Source organism: Xenopus laevis, chromosome 9_10L (genome assembly GCF_017654675.1).
Source record: "Xenopus laevis strain J_2021 chromosome 9_10L, Xenopus_laevis_v10.1, whole genome shotgun sequence".
In the NCBI taxonomy this organism is placed as follows: domain Eukaryota; kingdom Metazoa; phylum Chordata; class Amphibia; order Anura; family Pipidae; genus Xenopus; species Xenopus laevis.
In genome coordinates this window covers 7,483,671-7,510,655 of record NC_054387.1, presented here as the reverse complement: position 1 = coordinate 7,510,655, position 26,985 = coordinate 7,483,671, and the positions used below count along the sequence as shown (strand labels likewise).

Here is a 26,985-nt window from a genome sequence, read left to right as displayed (position 1 = left end):
ACAGTAGATAATAGATAAGTACTACTATAGTTTATATAAACAAGCTGCTGTGTAGCCATGGGGCAGCCATTCAAGCACAGGATACACAGTAGATAATAGATAAGTACTACTATAGTTTATATAAACAAGCTGCTGTGTAGCCATGGGGGCAGCCATTCAAGCACAGGATACACAGTAGATAACAGATAAGTACTACTATAGTTTATATAAACAAGCTGCTGTGTAGCCATGGGGGCAGCCATTCAAGCACAGGATACACAGTAGATAATAGATAAGTACTACTATAGTTTATATAAACAAGCTGCTGTGTAGCCATGGGGGCAGCCATTCAAGCACAGGATACACAGTAGATAACAGATAAGTACTACTATAGTTTATATAAACAAGCTGCTGTGTAGCCAAGGGGGAAGCCATTCAAGCACAGGATACACAGTAGATAACAGATAAGTACTACTATAGTTTATATAAACAAGCTGCTGTGTAGCCATGGGGGCAGCCATTCAAGCACAGGATACACAGTAGATAATAGATAAGTACTACTATAGTTTATATAAACAAGCTGCTGTGTAGCCATGGGGGCAGCCATTCAAGCACAGGATACACAGTAGATAACAGATAAGTACTACTATAGTTTATATAAACAAGCTGCTGTGTAGCCAAGGGGGAAGCCATTCAAGCACAGGATACACAGTAGATAACAGATAAGTACTACTATAGTTTATATAAACAAGCTGCTGTGTAGCCATGGGGGCAGCCATTCAAGCACAGGATACACAGTAGATAATAGATAAGTAATACTATAGTTTATATAAACAAGCTGCTGTGTAGCCATGGGGCAGCCATTCAAGCACAGGATACACAGTAGATAACAGATAAGTACTACTATAGTTTATATAAACAAGCTGCTGTGTAGCCATGGGGGCAGCCATTCAAGCACAGGATACACAGTAGATAATAGATAAGTACTACTATAGTTTATATAAACAAGCTGCTGTGTAGCCATGGGGGCAGCCATTCAAGCACAGGATACACAGTAGATAACAGATAAGTACTACTATAGTTTATATAAACAAGCTGCTGTGTAGCCATGGGGGCAGCCATTCAAGCACAGGATACACAGTAGATAACAGATAAGTACTACTATAGTTTATATAAACAAGCTGCTGTGTAGCCATGGGGGCAGCTGCTGCCAGGGTGAAGAAAAATTAAGAGGCCGCGCTCACTCTGAAACTGCCATCTAAAACCCATCCCACGGGAGATCTTTACAGGAGTGGCAGTGCCAAGTACACTCCCTCACTTTCTGTTGTGAAAAAGTCATTCATTCTGTTGGCAAGAAAGGTGCGGGTTTCCAATGCATCAGTTAACATCCCATTATAATGGCAAGGAAAAAGGAAAATCAAAGAGGTCATTTATACATCCTTGATAAAGTACAAATATCAATTGATGGCAAAAGTCAGAATTTATCCCCAAAAATGTATTGTTACAGCACAGCAGCATGGTGACACAAGAGTTCTGCTGCCTTGCAGTGCTGGGGTCCTGGGTTCAGTTCCAGACAGGGAACTATCCGCAAGAAGTGTGTATGTTGTCCTCAAGGGTTTCCTCCTGTGTGACTCTGATACAGACTTTAAACTGTAAGCTTCACTGGGTCAGTGAATGACGTCTAATGTCTGTAATTGATCAGCGACAGCAGAGCACGATCCCTTGGTAACAATCAGGACCTTGGACAGCAGTACACACATGAACAAGCCCAGAGATTCGTATGGGTCGGGGTGCAAAATTAGATCCCCATACTAGAAAACCGTAATTGAAATGAGGTGCCCAATTGGTTTGACATAAAGCTTTGGGTTGCGATTCAGTCTGGGCCCGTTTTTGATTAAAAGCTCAAAGGCACTGGCCTCTCTGCTACCAATTAAACGTTCCTCAATCAATAATTTATCAGCCGCATAAATCAGATACCGAGGGAGACTGTCAGGTGCGGACTGCTGAAAATTGTCAGTTAAGCCAAATAGAAGAGAAATGGCAGAAATTAGGACATTGGAGAAGAAGAATTGGTGTGTGTGTGGATAAGGTCATTTTACTACTAATGGGAACCCCTGATATAATACTCACAAAGCCAAACACATTAGAAAGACAAGTCCTGATTCTATTATTTATAGTCCTTATTTATGTAGCAACACCATATGAGCGTAGCCATCGTTTACATAGAGCGGAGGGTGCAACCTATGATAGGCCTCTGCACACAAACAATAGGGTTGATATATTTAGAAGTCACAGCATGGTTTTAGACCAGGGGTCCCCAACCTTTTTTGGGCCGGGGGAGAGGATCGGGAGGGGTCAGGAGGAGGTCTGGAGGGGGTCAGCGTCCTATTCTGGAGCGCCGGCGTCCTATTCTGGACCAATTCAACCAGTGTCGGACTGGCCCACCGGGATAACAGGAAAACTCTTGGTGGGCCAAGGTGTCAGTGGGCCCTCCTGCTTCTAAACATTTGGCTTATTTCATGGCCATTCCCTATTTCTATGAGAATAAAGAGGCTAAATAGATGGAATAATATGTTATAGTATGGAAAGAAAAGAGAATAGGAGAATAGAGGTTGACTAAGGAAAGGAAGAAAATAATACTTAAGAGTGGGCCCCTGGTCTAAAGTTGTTTGGGTGGGCCCCTGGTGTCCCAGTCCGACACTGAATTCAACGCACCGCGTTAATTGTCCCATACTGGGCCGTGGCCCGGCGGCAACTATATGTGGTATCCTGAGTTTACAAAGAAAATTCCGGGGAATAAGCACTCACCAAAAATATAGTAACCTGGGTAGAACCAAACCCAAGTGCCTAGCAGGGCAATGAAACAATGCTGCTCTATGGGTGATTACTTGGGCTAGCCAAATGAACAAGAATAAGATTGCAAAATGTCAACCCACCTACAACCCAGTAAATATATTAAGATTTTGCAACTCATGGAACATGACGAGTTATTTCCCTGCTAAATGTGAGCAGAACAGATGGCTGCACTCTTTATTATAGAGCTCAGCACAGATTCCGAAGCAAGAACAGTACTAATTGCCTGCTGGAATGTAACACTGGCCATGAGTTTTACTCGGCTCCAGTTCATTCTTTTGGAAGGATGACAAAATGATCAGCATTCGCCCAAGGGGGGCGGCTTTATACTTCATCAGTGGATGGCACACGATTCTCACGGCCCACGACTCATGCAGGGAATCGTATTCATCCACAACTGACACCTGCCACTGAACTAGATGGAGTATTAGGGTCTTTCAAACCTGCCTTCCAGAGATCCGAACAATTTTGGTGAGACAGGCTGCTGGGAAGGCCTTATACACGTACCTCTAAGCTTCAAACTCATTCAGAAAGGGCCAAGTCAGCAGTTTTATCCCCCAGTATGGCCTCCTTAAAGGAGAACTAAAACTTAACTAAATAAGTAGCTAGTAATGTTGTATATAATGTTTTGGGCTTCAGTACCAGCCAAGGCAACCACAACCCTTTAGCAGTAAAGATCTGTGTCTCCAAAGATGCCCCAGTAGCTCCCCATCTTCTTTTCTGCTGATTCACTGCACATGCTGCTGTCACTTACTGAGCTTAGGGACCCACTCACAATATACAGTACACATAGAATAGAAATGTCACAATATAAGGCTGATTAGTAATTAGTTCACATAATTACTACATGGCAGCACAGAAACCAGTGCAATTAGCATCAGAATTTAATAATCAGTCCTGTAGCATTAGCTTATATTACAGACAAACCTCATTTTCTGTTTGATAATTAGTGACGACCCCTAAGCTTAGCATCTCAACAGCCAATCAGAGCCCACTGAGCATGTGAGTGTCACAGACACTTTCCAAGATGGTGACCCCCTGTGACAAGTTTGAAGTCCTGGATCATTGCGGCTATTGACAAGCTGAAACTTTAGCCTAGTGTAATAAGTTCAGTATCCGTAGTTCACATTCTTTTTTGGAGTTTAGTTCTCCTTTAAGAGAGTTTGCTTGAATGATCTGCTCTCATCCAGCCTTTGTACAGCAGGCAATGCTATATGAAGACACATTATTCATAAATAAGCATAACCCTTTTCTCTTTCCTACGGCTAAAAAAAATACCGGCGCTCAGCTAAGGGAACAGGGGAATCTGAAGGACTATTTATAGTGAAAAGAGGTCTCCTAATCTCCCAAGTGCCTCAATTATTCAAGGCTAGATCGGAAGCAGCCTTCACCTTACATGACTGAGAGCGCAGGATTAAAGCAGGGGATACGGGAAAAAAAACATTTTTATTTACTCCGGTCGGAATATTCCAAATTACACATGGATATATAACGACCCCTTTTCCTCATTTCAATAACTGCCGCTGTTCTGCTCTCCTTGTTTCCAAAGCAAAACGACAGCATGATAGCAATAACAATAACGGGAAAAGGTGCTTTGGGGCTGATTTACTTTACAGCCTCGTGGTGAGAAAAAAAAGAGAATACTTTTTAGTGGATTTGGAGTCGCAAACTCTAATAATAAATGGATTTTACACCAGAAGAAAGCCCTTATAGAAGGTGTCGGTTTTTAATCAATATTTTATTATTGCTTCGGGTGGCTGCAGCTGTTTGTAGCGGCACAACTCAAACCTGATAATGTGGTATAGATGAGGCTCAGAGGTACAATTAACAAGCCAATAAACCTTAATGTTTATTTCTTGTTGTTAATTGTCCAAAATAAGAAACTAATGTATGCCTTGACTAAACACGGCCAGTCAGATTGGGTCTGTAAAGAGATCTCGCCATAGAAGGAGCAACTCTGTGTTTTTTCCCTTAACATTGACTAAAGGGCAGAATAAATATGTGCCAACATGGATATCCCTCTGTACTAAGCACAATTCAGCAGGAACAGCCCCTAAGTTTGCTCATAGTCTGTACAGAGAGATCCCATAAAACTATGGCAGCATAGGTATTCCCCTGTACTAAGCACAATTCAGCAGGAACAGCCCCTAAGTTTGCTCATAGTCTGTACAAAGAGATTCCATGAAACTATGGCAGTATAGGTATTCCTCTGTACTAAGCACAATTCAGCAGGAACAGCCCCCTAAGTTTGCTCATAGTCTGTACAAAGAGATTCCATGAAACTATGGCAGCATAGGTATTCCCGTGTACTAAGCACAATTCAGCAGGAACACCCCTAAATTTACTCATAGCCTGTACAGAGAGATCCCATAAAACTATGGCAGCATAGGTATTCCCCTGTACTAAGCACAATTCAGCAGGAACAGTCCCCTAAGTTTGCTCATAGTCTGTACAGAGAGATCCCATAAAACTATAGCAGCATAGGTATTCCCTGTACTAAGCACAATTCAGCAGGAACAGCCCGTAAGTTTGCTCATAGTCTGTACAGAGAGATCCCATAAAACTATGGCAGTGTAGGTATCCCCTGTGCTAAGCACAATTCAGCAGGAACAGTCCTCTAAGTTTGCTCATAGTCTGTATAGAAAAATACCCTCAGTAAAATTCTAGTTAACACTAAGATGTAATTATAATTAACACCAGGATAACCCATTTAGTCAAAACATAACATTATGTTGGAGCACTGCTGATTCCAATATTACCTTCCACATCTTGTCCAATGGAGAGTCCAGCCCATTTTCTCTATAAACAGAAAAAAAGTGGTCAAAAAACGCAATACTGTAAGATATTCCTACTGCCAAACCATACAAATACAAGCTCTTCGGCCTAATGCCACATATAAGTGACCCTCGCTGTATAAAAAGATGAACTCAAAACCCACAAATAATAAAAAATGAAAACCAATTGCAAATGGTCTCAGAAAATCACTCTCTACATCATACTAACAGTTAATTTAAAGGTGTACAACCCCTTGGACAAGGACACTTACCTGTGGGAGACTGAAAGCAATGCTTCCCGGCAGTATAGTGTGGTGAGTCTTGACTGTGAATATATAGCGATGGTTTGGGGAAGTCCTCACATTGACATGCCTAAAGACAGGAGAATAGATGTGTCAAAGGACATTATATCTTTGTACAACTGGGCTGCCTAAAACTAGAGGGCTCCTATACTTATGCAGAGCTTATCTGATGAGTATCCAGTGCCTTTTTCTCCTTTGAATGGCTGCCCCCATGGCTACACAGCAGCTTGTTTATATAAACTACAGTAGTACTTATCTGTTATTTACTGTGTATCCTGTGCTTGAATGGCTGCCCCCATGGCTACACAGCAGCTTGTTTATATAAACTATAGTAGTACTTATCTGTTATTTACTGTGTATCCTGTGCTTGAATGGCTGCCCCCATGGCTACACAGCAGCTTGTTTATATAAACTATAGTAGTACTTATCTGTTATCTACTGTGTATCCTGTGCTTGAATGGCTGCCTCCATGGCTACACAGCAGCTTGTTTATATAAACTATAGTAGTACTTATCTGTTATCTACTGTGTATCCTGTGCTTGAATGGCTGCCCCCATGGCTAAACAGCAGCTTGTTTTTATAAACTATAGTAGTACTTATCTGTTATCTACTGTGTATCCTGTGCTTGAATGGCTGCCCCCATGGCTACACAGCAGCTTGTTTATATAAACTATAGTAGTACTTATCTGTTATCTACTGTGTATCCTGTGCTTGAATGGCTGCCCCCATGGCTACACAGCAGCTTGTTTTTATAAACTATAGTAGTACTTATCTGTTATCTACTGTGTATCCTGTGCTTGAATGGCTGCCCCCATGGCTACACAGCAGCTTGTTTTTATAAACTATAGTAGTACTTATCTGTTATCTACTGTGTATCCTGTGCTTGAATGGCTGCCCCTATGGCTACACAGCAGCTTGTTTATATAAACTACAGTAGTACTTATCTGTTATTTACTGTGTATCCTGTGCTTGAATGGCTGCCCCCATGGCTACACAGCAGCTTGTTTATATAAACTATAGTAGTACTTATCTGTTATCTACTGTGTATCCTGTGCTTGAATGGCTGCCCCCATGGCTACACAGCAGCTTGTTTATATAAACTATAGTAGTACTTATCTGTTATCTACTCTGTATCCTATGCTTGAATGGCTGCCCCCATGGCTACACAGCAGCTTGTTTATTTAAACTATAGTAGTACTTATCTGTTATCTACTGTGTATCCTGTGCTTGAATGGCTGCCCCTATGGCTACACAGCAGCTTGTTTATATAAACTATAGTAGTACTTATCTGTTATCTACTGTGTATCCTGTGCTTGAATGGCTGCCCCTATGGCTACACAGCAGCTTGTTTATATAAACTATAGTAGTACTTATCTGTTATCTACTGTGTATCCTGTGCTTGAATGGCTGCCCCTATGGCTACACAGCAGCTTGTTTATATAAACTATAGTAGTACTTATCTGTTATCTACTGTGTATCCTGTGCTTGAATGGCTGCCCCCATGGCTACACAGCAGCTTGTTTATATAAACTATAATAGTCTTTCTGAAGCAAAGAATCAGTTTTACCCGTGCAGAGAATTATATTTTCACTACTTTAAAACACTTTCATTATTTGGTGTTACTGTTCCTTAAAGTAAAGGAGGCATGAGGTCTCTTGGGGGAGAAGTACAGACAGAAAACCAAAACAAATTACAGTAAGTCAGAATTTACATAATAAAATACACTTTTGCAATTCACTGTGATCCTCCGGAATGTCTCCGTTTTGCATACGTTTTTAACATTCGGTTGTCTAGTTGGGATCCCGTTTGCAGTGAGTTTTATTTTGGTGAGCTCCCCCGTCACACCCAAAATGCTGGCAGAGACGAGAAGTTATAATGGGTGAATTAGCTGCTAATGAGCGGTTACAGGGTTTATGAGCGTAGGAATTATGCATTAGCCTCTCACTTTGTCGACAGATTTTTTCTCGCATCAGCTTAAGTGTTTTGTGCGTGTTCTGGTCCAATAATAGCGAGGAAGAATCTCCCAACTAAACAAGGAATATTAAAGGAGAAGGAAACCCTACAATCCTTATTTGAAACATATGGGGGCTTGTGTATAAATACAGGGCAAGTTTCCCCCCTGGGCAATTACCAATGGCAACAAATTGAATGTCTGCTTTTATACTTCAACCTGTTGATGGTGGAAAAAAGCCACATAGTGATTGGTTGATATGGGTTACTGTCTATGTGTAAATTTGCTCAGTGTCCTAAATTACAGAAGCTTACTTCCAATACCCCAGACCTGTGTTGGTTTGCATTTAAGGGTAAGGCCACACGAGGAGGAGATTCGGGGAGATTTTGTCGCCTGGCGACTAATCGCCTCGTCCTTTGAGCGACTATCTCCCTGAACTGCCTCAGCGTTTTTCCCCATATGTTGCAATGAAAAAGCTGAGGCAACTTTGGGCGACTATTGAAAACGCATCGCCGCGTGTGCATTAGCGTAGGCGACTTTTCATTGCAACCTATGGGGAAAAAACGCTGAGGCAGTTTGGGGAAATAGTCGCTCAAAAGACGAGGCGATTAGTCGCCAGGCGACAAAATCTCCCCGAATCTCCTCGTGTGGACTAGCCCTAAATGTTTAAGCTGAAAATAGGGATGCATCGAATTCAGGATTCGGTTCGGAATTCGGCTGAATCCTGCTGCCCGGCCAAACCGAATCCTAATTTGCATATGCAAATTAGGGGCGGGGAGGGAAGTTGCGTGACATTTTGTTACAAAACAAGTAAAAAATGTTTTCCCATTCCCACCCTAATTTGTATATAGGATTCGGTATTCGGATGAATCTTTTGCGAATCCAAAATAGTGGATTTGGTGCTTCCCTAGCTGAAGATCCAACTGTTTTGCTGGAAACCCAAACAGCTGGTAGACAAAAAAAATTACATTTACATAGGGCTCCAAAACAATTTAAGCCAGTATACCCTAATAACCATCATATAGTCAACAGAGCAAAAATGTACAGGTGTGGGACCTGTGAATGCTCGGGACCTGGGGTTTTCCAGATAACAGATCTTTCTGTAATTTGGATCTTCATACCTTAAGTCTACTAGAAAATCATGTAAACATTAAATAAACCCAATAACGACCTCCATAAGTTATCTATTAGTGTTGTGTATACGGTATGGGACCTGTTATCCAGAATGCTCAGGGGGCTGGGGTTTTCCGGATAACAGATCTTTCTGTAATTTGGATCTTCATCCCTTAAGTCTACTAGAAAATCATGTAAACATTAAATAAAGCCAATATTCTGGTTTTGCTTCCAATAAGGATAAATTATACCTGTGTTGGGGTCAAGTACAAGCGACTGTTTTATTATTACACAGAAAAAGGAAATCAGTTTTAAAAATTTTTTAAAAAAATTGATTATAATGGAGTCTACAGGAGACAGACTTTCCGTAATTTCTGAATAATGGGTTTCCGGAAAACGGATCCCATACCCAAAACCCATTGTACACAAGGAAAACTATACCCCCCAAACAATGTAGGTCTCTATAAAAAGTCTTCTGACTCTTTCCAGCTTTCCAATGGGGGTCAATGACCCCATCTAAAACAACAAATGCTCTGTAAGGCTACACATGTGTTACTGCTGCTTTTTATTACTCGTCTTTCTATTCAGTCCCTCTCCTATTCATATTCCAGTCTCTTATTCAAATCAGTGCATGGTTGCTAGGATTATGTGGAGCCTAGCAACCAGATTGCAAACTGGAAACCATCTGAACAAAAAGCTAAATAACTCAAAAGCCACAAATAATAAAAAAAATGAAAACCAATTGCAAATTATCTCAGAATTGTCACTCTCTACTTCTTAAAGGTGAAGACCATGCATTGATTTGCATAAGAGACTGGAAAATGAATAGGAGAGGCCTGAATAGAAGGATGAGGAATAACTAATTTACATAGCCTTACATAGCATTTGTTTTTTAGATGGGGTCAGTGACCCCCATTTGACAGCTGGAAAGAGTCAGAAGAAGGCAAATGATTTAAAAACTAAAAAAGAAAAAATGAAGACCAATTGAAAAGTTGCTCAGAATTAGCCACTCTAGAAGATAGTAAATGTTAAACGTATAAAGGTGAATGCAGATTCCTGGTTGGACCCCCATTCCTGACTACAGTACACCCACTGATTCCAGCTATACTTACTGGCCAGACTGGAAATCTTTCTCATTGACGACGGCGCAGTTGCTAAGGGAGAGCTCATCTGTGGGGCACCGCGCTGCTTGCATGGACTGTAGGGAGCAAAAAGCACATACAGTTAATTATACCACAACAAGACAATGATAGTAATTATATCCCCATTCCCTCCCAGCAACGGGCATCCCAGCGATTATTTTGCACGTCTTGTTTTTTTTTTTTATTCATTTCACTTTCTTAAAAAACATGGCTGGAATCGGTAAAAGGCACATTAATATAAACGGTGGGTTAAATGTATAGAAGTTCTTAAAGCTGATTTGATTATTTCCAGTGCTTGGATTTAATGGGGTGGTTCACCTTTAAGATAACTTTTAGTATCTTATAGTTTTTTAATTATTTGCCTTCTTCTGATTCTTTCCAGCTTTGATCTAAAAAATAAATGCTCTGTAAGGCTACACATTTATTGTTATTACTACTTTTTGTTACTCCTCTTTCTATTCAGGCCTCTCCTATTCATATTCCAGTCTCTTATTCAAATCAATGCATGGTTGCTAGGGTAACTTTAACCCTAGCAACCCGACTGCTGAAACGGCAAACTGAAGAGCTGTTGAATAAAAAGCTAAATAACCACAAATAATAAAAAATTGTCTCAGAATATCACTCTCTACATCATACTAACAGTTCATTTGAAGGTGAACTACCCCTTTAAAGTTATTAGGAGCTGAAACATTTTGGGCGAATACCCGAAAATGCTCCCGACTTACGGAGATCCGATGAAGACAAGGGCAGAAGCAGTGGATGTGATGAACTAGGGACGTTGATGTTGACTAGGGAGTATTTAAAGTAGGGATTCGGCCGAACCCCTGAATCCTTCGCGAGAGATTCGGCCGAATACCGAATCCAAATCCTAATTTGCATATGCAAATTAGGGGTAGGAAGGGGAAAACTTTTTTTACTTCCTTGTTTTGTGACAAAAAGTCACACAATTTCCCTCCCGCCTCTAATTTGCATATGCAAATTAGGATTCGGTTCGGCTGGGCAGAAGGATTCGGCCAAATCCTGCTGAAAAAGGCAGAATCCCGAACAGAATCCTGGATTCGGTGGATCCCTAATTTAAAGGGACATTATCATCATAATAAAAAGCCTTTTTTTATCTGACAACAATGTAGGACAGAGCCAGCAGGTAGTATTTCAAATTAAATTCAATCATATTAATTTAAAAAAAAAAAAAAAAGTAAATTAGAGGTCGTAATGAGGCACTCGTTTCGGCTCACAGTCCCCATCATAGGATGAACTCCCAAAGGCTTTCTTCTAATTGACTGCCAGACTAATTGCATAAGCTTTCCATAACAAACAAGATTCCCGTTCCCGAGGCGAGACAGACGCAGGGGTGTCACTACACATACTGCCGGCAGATTGGTACTGGGTCTCGTGTATACAGGTATGGGACCTGTTATCCAGAATGCTCAGGACCTAAGGGATTTTTCCGTAACTTAATAACTTAAATCTATTAGTAAATAATTTAAACATGAAATAAACCCAATAGGCTGGTTTTGCCTCCAATAAGGATTAATTATATCTTAGTTGGGATCAAGTACAAGCGACTGTTTTATTATTACACAGAAAAAGGAAATCAGTTTTGAAAATTTGGATTATTTGGATAAAATGGAGTCTATGGGAGATGGCCTTTCCGCAATTCAGATCTTTCTGGACTACGGATAACGGACCCCATACCTGTATCACGTACAGTTATTAATTACAATGCAGGTATGGGATCTGGAAAACCACTATCCAGCAAAGGACTGCATTACAGGAAGGCTGCCTCCCATAGACTCTGTTTTAATGAAATAATTAACATTTTTCAAAATGATTTCCCTTTTCTCTATAATAATAATAATAATAATAATAATAATAATAATATAATAGCAGTAGCTTGTATTTGATTCCAACTAAGATTGGTTACAACACTACAATGGGGCTTTAGGATGGGGTTAAGGAATGCTGCAACAAGACAGCAACATTAAAATCTTCGGCAAAGCAAAAAACTGCAGCCTTTAGAGGGAAGATGTATGATAAATATTTATGCACCTCTTAATATTTAGCTCTCCATTATTTATTACCCACAGGCAGCACAGAAGGTGGGACAAAAGGGCTAAAGAAGTCCAATTTCCACCTAATGAGAGCTCTTCACTATGAAGAAGGGAAATGAATATAAAAATACAGTAGTTTGCTATTTAATTAATTAAGGGTGGAGTGGATTTGCATAGTTCCCCTTTAAATGAGAGGAGTATGGCCTGGTGCATCTTGTAGGTCTAAAATCCCATCATGTCATCAAACAGCATTTAATTTAATCTGATCAATCACTATTAATAAATACAAGTATAGGACCTGTTATCCAGAATGCTCTGGACCTGGGGTTTGGATCTTCATACCTTAAATTTTACTAGAAAATCATGTAAACAACAAATAAACCCAATAGGCTGGTTTTGCCTTTAATAAGGATTAATTACAGTAGAACCCCAATTTTACGTTTTTCAGGGGACGAGATAAAACGGAGGGTAACAGATAAAGATGATCTGGCTGCATGTGAGGAGCAATTCCCAGGACCATGGACAGCGGATGACAATGTGCCAGAATGAAAAAGCTCAGAGCCGCCGTTAATTAAGGATACTCAATAATTAAAGTAAATGTGTGAAGCTCAAGGTTGACCAATTGCAGATCTGATAGAAGCAGAAGTTAAATCATTTACATATATAGGGATGCACCGAATCCAGGATTCAGGCTTTTTCAGCAGTATTTGGATTCAGCCGAATCCTACTGCCTGCTGAACCGAATTTACATATGCAAATTAGGGGCGGGGAGGAAAACAATTGTGACTTTTTGTCACAACATACGGAAGTAAAAAAAAATTCCCCCTCCCACCCCTAATTTGCATATGCAAATTAGGATTTGGATTCGGTATTTGCCTGAATATTTTGCAAAGAATTTGGCGGAATCCAAAATAGTGGATTCAGTGCATCCCTAATATATAGAAACATTAATCAGTATATTTTCAACATGCACCCTCCCTTCCTTCAGAACATTTTCTCTACATGCCTCTTTCCAAATTAATTGCTCAGCACACCATGTCTCATCAGTCAATGACTGTGTCTTCACATCAGGCTGACTGCAGTGCTAGTGCAGCAACCAAGTTTTGGAACATACCCAGGGCCGGACTGGCTGGCAGGACATCGAGTAAAAACATGGTGGGCCCTGCCAACCCAGACCCACCTACAGCCCGCACTGCTCCCTGATCGCATCCCCCCCCCTTGCCCAATCACTGGAGCAACTACAGCACAGGTATGCATGGAGGCCTGGAGGGGTGGTGGCCAGAGGTGGAGGGCCTTGTGGCAGAAGCCCTGTTGGGCGTCCAGTCCAACGCTGAACATAGCCCTTCAGATATTTTAGACTTCAGATGTACACTACATGGCCAAAAGTACAGGGACTCCTACCTGTACAACATCTCATTTCTAAATCAAGGGGATTAACCTAAAGGTGGTCCTCTACTGCTATAAGAACATCTATTCTGCTGAAAAGGTTTTCACTAGATGTTGGAACATTGTTGGTGGGATGAGCTTCTATTCATATGGAAGAGGTTGGGCACTGGTGGTCAGGAGAAGACCTGGATGACGTTGGCCACCGGTAGTAAGTTGGACTGAGGTCAGGGCTCTGTGCAGTTCTTCTGCTCCCATCTCATCAAACCCAACAGAATAGAGGTCGTTATAGCAGCAGAGGAGCACCTTCAGGTTAATCCTCTTGGTTTGGGAATGAGATGCTGTACAGGCAAGAGTCCCCATACTTTTGGCCATGTAGTGTACATCCAAACCTATCAATTTTGTCTGAATTCTAAAATATCGGAAGGGGTATGTTCCAAAAGTAACGTACAGATGGTTGCAGCACTGATCATTCAGCCTGATGTGAGGGACACAATCAATGACTGATGGAACTTGGAGTGTGGAGCAAACAATTTGCCGAGCTGCAATGAGATGCGTAAAGAAAATTTGCTGCAGGGAAGGCGTATGCTGGAAAACATGCTGATTAATGTTTCTATATAATAAATGATTTAACTTCAAAGGAGCAGCTTATATCAGACCTGTATCGGTAACCTAGAGATTTACACATTTACCTTAATTACTGAGCATCCTCAATTAACGGGGGGCTCTAAACTTTTGCATTCTACTGCATTTTCATCCGCTGTCCATAGTCCTGGGAATTGCTTCTCAATCTCACATGCAGCCAAATCTTCTTCATCAGTAGATTCTGCTCTATATGGACCTGGTTTTGTGAATGATGTGGCATTATTGTGCTAAAACAGGAAAGGCCTTGGCCAAAAACTGTTACCACAAAATAGGAAGCTTGAAATTGTCATCAATTAATGGGTGTGCCTAGTAGGGGGTCTCCAATAATGAGTGTGTCTAGTAGGGGGTCTCCAATAATGGGTGTGCCTAGTCTCCATTTAGTTTTTCCCATATAATGTAACTGTATCTTTGACATGTTTACTATTCTACCAAAACACCAAAAATTGCTTTTTTTCTGGCAGTCTTAAAGGGGTGGTTAATTCAATTCAATTGGTCTTCATTGTTTTTTTCTATAGTTTTTTTTAAATTAAGAGGGTAAGAGGGACAAGAAGGCCCATTGGAGAGATAAAAAATAGAACTAAACTGCACAAATAAAAATGACAGATTACTAATCTAAGGTTGCAAAAAAAAAAAAAAATAAATACAGAACTGTCCACAGTGCTGAACAACAGCCAACGAGAATTGTTTATGTTTTCATATTATATTATTCATATTATTTTAAGGCTGGTTCCAACTGGATGTAATATGAGCAGCCTGCGATTATCTCTTTTCATAAGGTCTGAAATAATACAAGCGGGGATTATAGATCAAGTCTTTTGAACCTTTTGTCAGTTAGAGCTAAAATGCCCTGCACTGCCCAGGGCAATCAACAATGGATCCCACAAAGCATCAGCTGCAGTTGTCGGATCTGCTCGCTCTGACTGCATTAATCCGATACAGGCCTCCCTCTCTGCTTCTGCTTGCGTTGCAACCTTGGGAGAAATCAGTGTATCTATAGGAAGCCCCGTCACACACACACACACTGCAGGATTTATTAGCTGATAATACTGTGGCCTAATGCCAATGACTTGACGGTCAGGTGTCAGTGCTGCTCAGTACTCTGCAGGCAAAGAGCACCGGCAAGAACAACTGCATTTATACATACGTACCGTTGCTATATGGCAGCTGCCAAAATGGCTATTCATTTTCATACCTATGTGCATGGCTTATAGATGTAACATAATACATAAGAGTATCCCCATGCATCTTGTATTTCATAGATAGATAGATAGATAGATAGATAGATAGATAGATAGATGACTGATAGATAGATGATAAATAGTTATAGATGATAGATAGATAGATAGATAGATAGATAGATAGATAGATGATAGATAAATAGATAGATAGATAGATAGATAGATAGATAGATAGATAGATATGATACATATGTGTTTGGTGAGAGGATGGAAAGCTTTTTCTATGTATCATCCAAAATGGCTGTTCATTTTCATACCTCTGTGCATGTCTAGGCATCTTATAGATGTAACATAATACATAGAGTATCCCCATGCATCTTGTATTTCATGCGGTTTTACCTGCTCTCCCCTTATTGATTATAATAGTTGATGTCCCCTATATTTTCTAGGCACCGACAGATGATTTATAGATAGTTTTAGATGATATATAGATGATTGATAGATAGGTATGATAGATAGATGGATAGATGAATAGTTATAGATGATTGATAGATAGACATAGCAGCAGACAGACATGTAGACAGACAGTGTGGGTAGGCATGTTTATGTATGTACAGGGCCAGATTTAAATAGCGGGAACCCCTAGGCCCGCTGACGTTCACCTCCCCCCCGTCCCAACCCTTTTATTCATGCAAATTGGGACCAGAGTGATGGGATTGGCGCACGGGAAATTAAAAAAACTATTTTATCTCCTGCGCATCCCCAGTGCTTCTGATCCAATGTGGGTGTGGTTGGGCCCCCATAAGTTCTGCCGCCCTAGGCCCAGGCCCAGGCCTTGGTAGCCTTTCCACAAGTTCAGACCTGTGTATGTATGTAAATATATAATATATATACATATATAGAGCTGTGTATGTTGATAGATAGATGCTGCCTGTAGTAAATTGAAAGACAATCGTATGGGAGCTGCAGAATCCCCACATACACACATAGAACACTCTATTCTAGAGAATGACAGCAGAGGACTGCGCTGGATTCCAAACCCTGCAGTAGGTACATTCCTTAAAACAATTCCTCCCTATGGACTGCTTGGAAGCCTGTCTCAGCCTGGCATACATATAACCCTGTCCCTGGCGTCTGTATAACCCTGTCCCTGTCATCTGTATAACCCTTTCCCTATCACTGTGTATAACCCTGTCCCTAGCATATGTATAACCCTGTCCCATGTATAACCCTGTCCCATGTATAACCCTGTCCCATGTATAACCCTGTCCCTGGCATATGTATAACCCTATCCCTGTGTATAACTGTGTCCCTGGCCTCGGTATAACCCTGTCCCTGTGTATAACCCTGTCCCTGGAGTCTGTATAACCCTGTCCCTGTGTATAACACTGTCCCTGGCATATGTATAACCCAATCCCTGTGTTTAACCCTGTCCCTGTGTATAACCCTGTCCCTGTGTATAACCCTATCCCTCTGTATAACCCTGGCATATGTATAACCCTATCCCTGTGTATAACCCTGTCCCTGGAATATGTATAACCCTGTCTCTGTGTATAACACTGTATACAGATTGAAACATCCCTGCTGCAGGGTTAAATACGTGTCTGAACAAACAGGGATGAATGACAGGGTAAATGCCCCAGACTGGGCTTCCTCTTTTCAGTAAACCCTCAGACGCCATTCCGGGGGACCAGGAAGTGACAGCCGCTTAGCCCTCACTGCAGGTCAGTCACTCCCCTCCCTCTAATCCAGTCACTTACCCGCACCGCCATGTCTGCTCTGCTCTCCTCTCACTGTCAGACCTGCAGTATAAGGAAGAGGTACAGCTCAGCAGAGAGGGCGGGCCCAAGCGAGGAGCGGGGCGGAGAAAAGGTCATGTGCCTCATCTACGCTCCCAGCGACGCCTCAGTGATATAAGGCAAAGCGCCATTTTAGTATAGGGCACGGGAGACTCGCTGATTACAGTGTTATAACGTCAGAAAGCGTATTATTTATAAATAAATCGCGACAAAAGGTTTGGGGTGGCAGCTACAAAGTTAGTTGGAAGGGAATTCCAGATTCGTACATTCGCAGGGCTGGCGCGGTTCTCTCCATTTCAGAGATGAAAGGCTGCCCCCTGCTGTTTGACTGTAGCACTGAATATGGAGGGAGAGAGAGGAGGGTCACAGTTTGTGCTGCAGGATGGGGCAGTGGCTACTGGGGGAGATTAGTCACCAAGCAACAAACTGGCGACTGATCTCCCCTAAATGCCTTCCCACCGGCTACAATGTAAACCGCAGTTGGGATGCCACTCAGAATGCTTCATTTTTCAAAGTCACCTGAAGTCTCCTCACGAGGAAATTTCGGGCGACTTCGGAAAGCCAAAGCAAAGTAAAGAGGTAGAGGCGCGAGGCTTCAAATCATCTGGCAGCAACATGACAGCTCAGATAAGGGCAGAGACACACACTCACATTCAGGGACATTTAGTCGCCCGACGACAAACCTCCTATTCTTCTGGGCAACTAATCTCCACAAACTGCCTCCCGTCTCCCACCGCTGCTAGAATAAAAATCTCCAGCAGGATGGCACTCAGAGCCATTCGTTTTCTGAAGTTGCCTCACGAGGAAACTTCGGGCGACTTCAGAGAACGATTTACATTCCAGCCGGTGGGAGGCAGTTCGGGGAAATTAGTCGCCCTGAAGAAGAGGAGGTTTGTCGCTGGGCGACTGATCTCCCCGAATCTTCCTGTGCCCTGACCCTAACAGTGTGTAAATACCCTGCCCCTGGCCACCAATATTTAGGGCCCCAGGCCACCAATGTTTTTAACTTTCAGGGCCGCAGACCATCAATATTTTTAACTTTAAGGGGCCCCTGGCCATCAATGTTTTTAACTCTCAGAGCCGCAGACCATCAATATTTTTAACTCTAAGGGGCCCCTGGCCATCAATGTTTTTAACTCTTAGGGCCCTAGGCCACTAATGTTTTTAACTTTTAGGGCCACAGGCCATCAATGTTTTTAACTCTTAGGGCCCCTGGTCACTAATGTTTTTAACTCTTATGGCCCCTGGCCATCAATGTATTTAACTCTTAGTGCCCCAGACCACCAATGTTCTTAACTCTTAGGGCCTCTTGCCACCAATGTTTTTAACTCTGAGGGCCCCAGGCCACCAATTTTTTTTAACTTTTAGGGCCTCAGGCCATCAATGTTTTAACTCTAAGGGGCCCCTGGCCATCAATGTTTTTAACTCTAAAGGGCCCCTTGCCACCAATGTTTTTAACTCTTAGGGCCCCTGTCCTTCAATGTTTTTAACTCTTAGGGCCCCAAGACAGTTATGATTATGTCTGTATATGTGCTGCTAATAGTACATTTATACGCCGAGGGCTGGAAATCTAATTTAATGTATTCCATATTTATCTAAACACCCATTCTGCATTCCAGGGAGTTGAGCATTACCCAGTAATGGGCAATGATCTTCTGGTTCGGGATTTTCGGGTCAAACGTGCACAGAAAAAGTGTTCTCTGAAAAAGAAAAATTCCACTGAGTGTTAATATAACATTGTATTAACATCTTTATTAATTACTAATCAGCCTTATTATAAGAATTATTATAGGCTTTTATAGCTACAATTTATGGGAGATGCTTGTTTCAGAAGTTATGGCAGACAAATCAACGTAAGCATATAAACATATTTTCACACTTTATTGGGGTTATTTGTCAAAGTCCGAATGCCAAAAACTCAAAAACGTTTTTTTTTACTATAAAATCCGAATCTTTAGTGGAAAAAAATTTCTGGATTTAGTAAACCCAGAGGCAGCAAAAAGTCTGACTCCGAAAATCCGGCATCTCAGACCTGCCGAGGTTGTATTCAAGTCAATGGCAGCAGTCCCTATCCTATGTGGAAGTTTTTCTGGTCTGCGCTGGAATTAGCCCAAAAATCCAATTCGGACAAAAATCCTAAAAATCAGGTTCAGGAAAAATCACTAAAAAAAAATTGTACGTTTTCATAAAAAAAACTCTCAAAAAGATTGTATGATACTATTTTTCGTACGAGTTTTTCCCCAATCCGTTTAATTTGTGGGGGTTTTTTTTATAATAAATAAGGTCAAATGGTGGATTCAAGTTAAGTCAGACTTTTTTAAAAAAATCAGAAAAATTCAGATTTTGATAAATCACCCTCCATTTGTTATACCCCTATATTTTGTAGTTTTTTCACAGTCAATAACATTCTAATGATCTGACTGATAGGATAAGGGTTTGGTTGTAGCTCATATCATGGAGATGCTTCCAGGCAATGCTCCAAGGCATGCAGGCATGTTTGTTGTTGTATAATGTATCATTTTATTTACACAACAAACCTTTTTTACTGGACGCTTCTTAAAATACATTAAGCATAGAGTCCGGTAACACAGATCTGAGTAAATAAAAGAATACAGAAATATCAACTCTATGATTGTGTCAATTGTTACAAGAGACAGGAGGTGCCTGCCCCATACAACTTATAATAATGTGCACACACAGATTAATACAGCAGTGCATCCTTATGGGCATCATATGGAAGCAGCTCCAGGTAAAAAACATGGAAAAGGACCCAATCAATGTGTGGGTATCTCCGCCAGAATTTCCTATAGGAACACAATGGACATGGCACCAGATGATCTTTTAGTAAATATTTTTTTCCAGAACTGTTCTATGTAACGTTACACATTCTTTAATTGTGGTGTCTTTTTAATATTTTCCCATTTGGAACTGCTTTTCAAGGATTCATTTGTCCAGGTGGTATTTGTGGAAAGGCCACCAAAGCCCAAGCCTAGGACGGCAGGATTTTAGGGGGCATCATGCTGCCCAACTACACCCACGTTGAACAATGGGGATGTGCAGGAGATTTGATAAATTTGCACGAATAAAGGGGAGGGGACAGGGGTGATGAACGACAGCAGGCCTAGGGGTGCCCGTTTTGTAATTCCGGCCCTTTATGAACTGAAAGATGCCAAGTGTATAAGAGACATGGTCAGGACTGGGTTAAGTATCTTGGTCTATGCAGCATAATTGTCATAAAGTGAAATAAAAATAAATAAAAGCTGCTGTTATTCTATTATACTGTAGATGGGGAAAGTCAGTTCAGTGGTCCATTCAGTTCTTGGCATTCATTCCCGGGATTTAGCTGCCTTGCACTTGGCTCACAAAGGCAGCAGTATGGAACAGCTCTATTTAGAGCATAAAGCAAAAATGGGCCCCAAAACAGAATTAAGAATTGTAATTAGGAGCTGAAAACTGTTGTGCTGTGGATTTGGTCAAGATTCGGTCTTTTTCAGCAGGATTCGGATTTGACTTTTTATCACGCAAACGCAAAAAGGAAGTAAAACATGCGGTTCTATTTCCCTCTTTTTACGTAATTTTCATATGCAAATTAGGGCTCAGATTTGGTTCAGAATTTGGCCAGAACTTTCACACTGGATAATATAGTGGATTCGGTGCATCCCTACTTCTAATTTTTAACGATTTTTAAAGACTCTATGCTTGTTTTATTTTAAAACTGAGCAAAATTTCTTGTCTGATTACTATTATTATATGTATACTATTTGTATACAATTACTATTATATTTTTTTATAAACTTTTCATGGACTATACTAACTCCTTTGAACAAATGCAAGCAGAATATCTAGTTCAAATAGAGATAATAAACTCAGTAGAAACAGGACCCTCCCTTTCCTCAGCGGCTGCCTGTGTCTCAGTTTTACAGATAAAGAGAAGTTCAAGATATAGGTCTTTAAACCTCTGCAAATATCTGATTAATTGAAGAAGTAGGGATCAAGTGTAAAATTAAAGTGCCTTAAATTCCACTGCACTATTTCATAAAACAATTATCAAAGCCTACAGTAGTAATAATTTCAGCCCAATGTGCAAAGTATGCTTTCAGCTGGAATCACCATGCTTTCAACCCACAATGCAGAATTACCATAAAGCTGGGCATAGATGTAAAGATTTTGAAAAGATACGATCATCATCGTGAGACCATGATTTCCTCGGAATGATGGTACGATCAAACGAATTGTCCATCAACTAAAAAGACCAATTTGCCAGGAAAACAAAGGGTAGCTGCCTGCTTGGCCCTGCAAACATAGATAGATTGCACTGGGGCCGACAAATATTTTTTAACCTGGCCGATCAATTTCCTGACAGATGTTGGCCGAAAAATCGTAACATGTTCGATCGTTCAATACACTAACCACACGATAATTTCGAAGGATTAGTCGGACTTCGCTAAAATCTGTCGTTCTGCAAGAGAAATCTTTGCGCCTATGGGGACCTTAACAGAACAGAGTAAAAAAAAATACTTTTCACAGTAGGAGATGGCCTTCCTGTAATTCAGAGCTTTCTGCATATTGGATTTCCAGGTAAGAGATCCCATACCTGTACAATAACACATGATCTTAAATGCTCACCTAATTATAATTATATTAGTAGATATGCAGTGATCAACTCTTGCCAAGGCCACTTATATTCACTGTAGAAATAAGGTGCCCTCATAACAAGAATCTACTTTAGTGCTCCGCCTTTTCTCAAGATAATTCTTTAGGCCGATGTTAAAAGCGAAATGCGTCGTCTTTTTGTACCTTTTTTGTTCCAGGCGACATTTTGGTTTTACAAATGCCAAAAGATTTCTAAATGACTTACAATGTTTGCCATTTTCATTGACTGTGAAGATCTAGATGCCCATCCCCTGGAGAGCCTGGTAGACACAACCCTCTGCTGCACAACTTGGCAGTTCCACCTTACCAACAAGTTCCGAGTGCCTCTTACTAAGTACACTGATTAAAGGAGAAGGAAAGGCAAACCATAAATAGGACTCTAATCAAAGTATTGTGGAGATAGAACTTACGTAGCCTTTTACTAGAGATGTCGCGAACTGTTCGCCGGCGAACTTGTTCGCGCGAACATCGGGTGTTCGCGCTCGCCGGAAGTTCGCGAACGTCGCGCGACGTTCGCCATTTTGGGTTCGCCATTGTTGGCGCTTTTTTTTGCCCTCTCACCCCAGACCAGCAGGTACATGGCAGCCAATCAGGAAGCTCTCCCCTGGACCACTCCCCTTCCCTATAAAAACCGAAGCCCTGCAGCGTTTTTTCACTCTGCCTGTGTGTGCTGAAGAGATAGTGTAGGGAGAGAGCTGCTGCCTGTTAGTGATTTCAGGGACAGTTGAAAGTTTGCTGGCTAGTAATCGTTTTGATACTGCTCTGTTATTGGAGGGACAGAAGTCTGCAGGGGTTTGAGGGACATTTAAGCTTAGGTAGCTTTGCTGGCTAGTAATCTACCTTCTACTGCAGTGCTCTGTATGTAGCTGCAGTGGGCAGCTGTCCTGCTTCTGATCTCATCTGCTGACTGCTGCAATAACAGTAGTCCTTGTAAGGACTGCTTTTATTTATTTTTTTGTTGTTTTACTACTACTACTACTACTACTATAAGAGCCCAGTGCTATTAGTCTAGCAGTGTTGGGGAGTGGGACTGGTGTGCTAATCTGCTGCTCCTAGTAGTTCAGCAGCACCAACTTTAATTTTTTTTTTTTAATATTCATTTTTTTTTATTTTACTTTTTTTTATTTTACTACCGCTGTAGTAGTGTATAAGTTGACCTTTTAGGCATTATTTGCCCTGTAGGCATTATTTGCACACTGTTTTCTTCAACCCGCCATCTAGCTGTGTGACCTTGTTCACATTCTGTCTAAATATCCATAATATTACCGTCTCCAGAAAAAACACCGGAGTGACTTTTTTCAAGCAGCATTCATATATTTTACGTAATCCGTATCCACCGCTGTAGTAGTGTATACGTTGACCTTGTAGGCATTATTTGCACACTGTTTTCTTCAACCCGCCATCTAGCTGTGTGACCTTGTTCACATTCTGTCTAAATATCCATAATATTACCGTCTCCAGAAAAAACACCGGAGTGACTTTTTTCAAGCAGCATTCATATATTTTACGTAATCCGTATCCACCGCTGTAGTAGTGTATACGTTGACCTTGTAGGCATTATTTGCACACTGTTTTCTTCAACCCGCCATCTAGCTGTGTGAGCTTGTTCACATTTTGTCTAAATATTGATAATATTATCGTCTCTAGAAAAACCACTTGAGTTACTTTTTTTCAAGCAGCATTCATATATTTTACGTAATCCGTATCCACCGCTGTAGTAGTGTATACGTTGACCTTGTAGGCATTGTTTGCCCAGTTTTTTTGGCCGCAGCCACTGAAGCACAGAGGCCAGAAAAAATATGCCATATAAATGCTGAAAATAGTCATTTTTTGCCATACGTTGACTCAACGTATATGGCAAAAAATTACTATTTTCAGCATTTATATGGCATATTTTTTCTGGCAACTGTGCTTCAGTGGCTGCGACCAAAAAACTGGGCAAACAATGCCTACAAGGTCAACGTATGGCAAAAAATGACTATTTTCAGCATTTATATGGCATATTTTTTCTGGCAACTGTGCTTCAGTGGCTGCAACCAAAAAAACTGGGCAAACAATGTCTACAAGGTCAACGTATGGCGAAAAATTACTATTTTCAGCATTTATATGGCATATTTTTTATGGCAACTGTGCTTCAGTGGCTGCGTCCAAAAAAACTGGGCAAACAATGCCTACAAGGTCAACGTATGGCAGTTGTTTAAAGAGAACAGTAGATTACTAGCCAGCAAAGCTACCTAAGCTAAAATGTCCCTCAAATCCCTGCAGACTTCTGTCCCTCCAATACAGAGCAGTATCAAGCAGATTACTAGCCAGCAAACTTACTATCATCTGTCCCTGAAATCACTAACAGCTCTCCCCCTACACTATCTCTTCCAAGCACACACAGGCAGATTTTTCAGATACATTTTTGCCCTTGATCCCCCTCTGGCATGCCACTGTCCAGGTCGTTGCACCCTTTAAACAACTTTAAAATCATTTTTCTGGCCAGAAATGTCTTTTCTAGATGTTAAAGTTCGCCTTCCCATTGAAGTCTATGGGGTTCGCGAACCGTTCGCGAACCGCTCGCATTTTTGCGCAAGTTCGCGAATATGTTCGCGAACTTTTTTTCCGACGTTCGCTACATCCCTACCTTTTACATGCTTTCTCCCTGGTCTAATCTGGAAGCAGTAGCGATCATAGGAAGACTGCAGCGTTGGACTCGGGTGACGTCACGCCAACACATTCTTCTTCTTTCCTGCTGCCAGAGGCAGCCTTGATGTGCATTGTGTATAATTTAGATCTAATGCGCAAGTACCGTGGGCGCTGCCTTTCTCCTATTCATGATGACGCACATGCTAATCTGCATATGCGATAGTCATCATTGACCTTGAAGCACACGCCCCCTGCCCAATCATATTCTAAGCATCACAGTACAGTTTGTACTGCCAACAGACAGCATCAAGCGCCTGTGGTGCGCTGCGAGGGGACGCACATTTTTACTTAGCAGGCCAAGATCGCGGCACAAATTCAATGATTAATAAATAGCTTTATATGTATTTAACGCCGGATCGAAGATTTATTTATGAAATACATACTAAAGGAGGGCTTCTACTTGTTTTGAGCGTTCGTGATAATCGTTGTCTTCTTGCTGCCTCTACTGAGCTGCTTTCGCTGATGCCTAATGAGCGCTATGTCAGTAGTGACGCGCTCCAGGGGTCAACATAGTTTTTTTTTCGCATATGCGCCTCAAAGAGAAGCTGACATGAAAAAAACATCTTTAAAAAAATTATTCTTTGTTTGAAGTTACCTATAGGTCATGCTGACCGTTTTCTCCTTAAAGCTTTTTTTTCACTTCGTAAATTCAATTCTGCATCTGACCGTGGCCGACTGTAGCAGCCAGACTGAATGAGGTGAAGGAAGCGTTCGTTATTTTTCTAAGATGGCCAGGTCCGGACTGAGAATTAAAACAGACCCTGGCATTTCAGGTACACAGAGGCCCAATCAGCCCGAATTGAGGCCCAAACAGCCCTCACCAGCCCATTAAATACTGGCTTTCTATGGGACTTTATAGCAGCCCCTCTGCCATTTGCCAGAACCCACAGATTGCCAGTCCAGGCCTGAAGATGGCGCCTGCCTGACTTAACAAGTGATCCAAAGAAGGACATGGATTATACATAATTAGAATGGACTATGTGACTTGCTACCCTAGCGATTTAGAAGGTCTTAGGTTGTACATTACAGGGAGGTCATTAGTCTGTAGGTAGGATAATGCCATGTTTCTTTACCAACACATAGGAATTTTTCCACTTACATTTGCATGTGCATAGAACAAACTTCCAAACGTTTACACGCCCCATGGGAATGGAGTGTTTGTTTTCATGGCCGGAAACCTGTTACTCTTGTTCCTATAAAAATACTGTTTAGGCGACAACAGACGGAAGCGGTGAATAGAATTAGAGTCTAACCACTGTGAATCCTGATGAGCTGGAAGAAAAAAAAAAGTTGAATTTCACCTAGAAGTTCGTCGCTACCTTTGTGAACGGTTTGGGCGAATACTGAACCGAATCCGTACCCTAATTTGCATATGTAAATGAGGGAAATGAGGGGGAAAAGAGAACCACACGTGCGGCAGGCGGTTATGTGCGATTAAAAGTCATGTGCCTTTTTTATTCGCTTCTGTCAGACGCTTGGATTCGGCTGACAGAAGCGAATAAATCCCCGACTGAATTTCCTATTAGTATAGAGCAGATCCAAATGAAATCTCTGCATACAAATGGCTGAGGGCTGAGGGCCCGACAATTGGGCTTGAAAATTGCCTGAATTAAACAGAAACGTTGTGAGGCGTCTTCTTACTCTTTTATGACTTTTGTTTCTACTTTCTCATCTGTAAGCTTTTGCTCTTGGGGTTAATGTTGCCTTTCACAGGGTTCATGACAACTTCGACATGTTTAACACATAAATGGGGACAGTGAGTGGTTTCTACAAGATTTATTCAACTCTGGCCCTTTGTTTCACAGCATGGGCGAGGCCCCTTTTGCCCCTACACGTGTATACTAGTAACAGGGCAATTATGAGGTGAATTAGGCCTCCATGGCAACCAGTTAAACAATGAACCAGTCGGCCCACTTCCAGTCTTGCTTATCCACTCACTCAACCACTCTATTACCGCCACGCAAGCTAAATATAGGACGCGGCCAGCAGCTTCCATTATATACCTCACAGGTTAAAACCACGCCCATTCTCACTGTTAGACGAATCATATTACGATTGGGGCCCATCCTGTGACGTTTCTGATGTGATTTGGCAGAAACACAAGCTCACTTTTGACAAGCGACTTTTGAAGCTACTTCTCTGCCATATTTGTACCCCCATTACCCACACGAATTAAAGCTGCAACTGCTACATATCTCCAAAACCATAATACATATTAATAATACAACCTATGTATTCGCGCATTTCTATTGCTTGCATTGCCTTGCTATTATTTGCTAGCTAGTGAGGCTTCACAGTTACACAGGAACCCAACTCGCGGTGGAGTAGCAAGATGGCCAAACCTCTCACCCCTCCCGAAATGCCATTTACTGACGATCAGTGAGTGGATTGGTCCGGTTTGACCCTTGTGACCTTAATGGTGGATGTTGATTGGGCGGCGCGGTGCCACCCACACAGGTACGCAACCGGTT

The 26,985-nt window shown here is 41.5% G+C and overlaps 1 protein-coding gene and 1 long non-coding RNA gene across 3 annotated transcripts in view; both read right to left on the bottom strand.

Annotated features, from left to right (window-relative positions):
- The window catches only part of nsf.L (N-ethylmaleimide sensitive factor L homeolog), a 34,482-nt gene extending 17,207 nt beyond the window's left edge, over window positions 1-17,275 (bottom strand). The window contains exons 1-4 of one of the 2 annotated variants that reach the window (XM_041575422.1): window positions 17,132-17,275; window positions 10,085-10,170; window positions 5,879-5,978; window positions 5,592-5,631 (exon numbers count right to left, since the gene is read on the bottom strand). In XM_041575422.1, the coding sequence (XP_041431356.1) occupies window positions 5,592-5,631; window positions 5,879-5,978; window positions 10,085-10,170; window positions 17,132-17,143 (238 nt within the window). In that variant the 5' untranslated portion in view covers window positions 17,144-17,275. 2 annotated transcript variants of the gene reach the window in all.
- Window positions 17,276-18,186: 911 nt separating this feature from the next.
- LOC121398333 lies at window positions 18,187-26,836 on the bottom strand. Its single transcript, XR_005964264.1, has 3 exons — window positions 24,453-26,836; window positions 22,234-22,238; window positions 18,187-18,870 (listed from the first exon to the last, which is right to left on the bottom strand). It is a non-coding gene; the product is annotated as an uncharacterized LOC121398333 (long non-coding RNA).
- Between the last annotated feature and the right edge of the window lie 149 nt (window positions 26,837-26,985).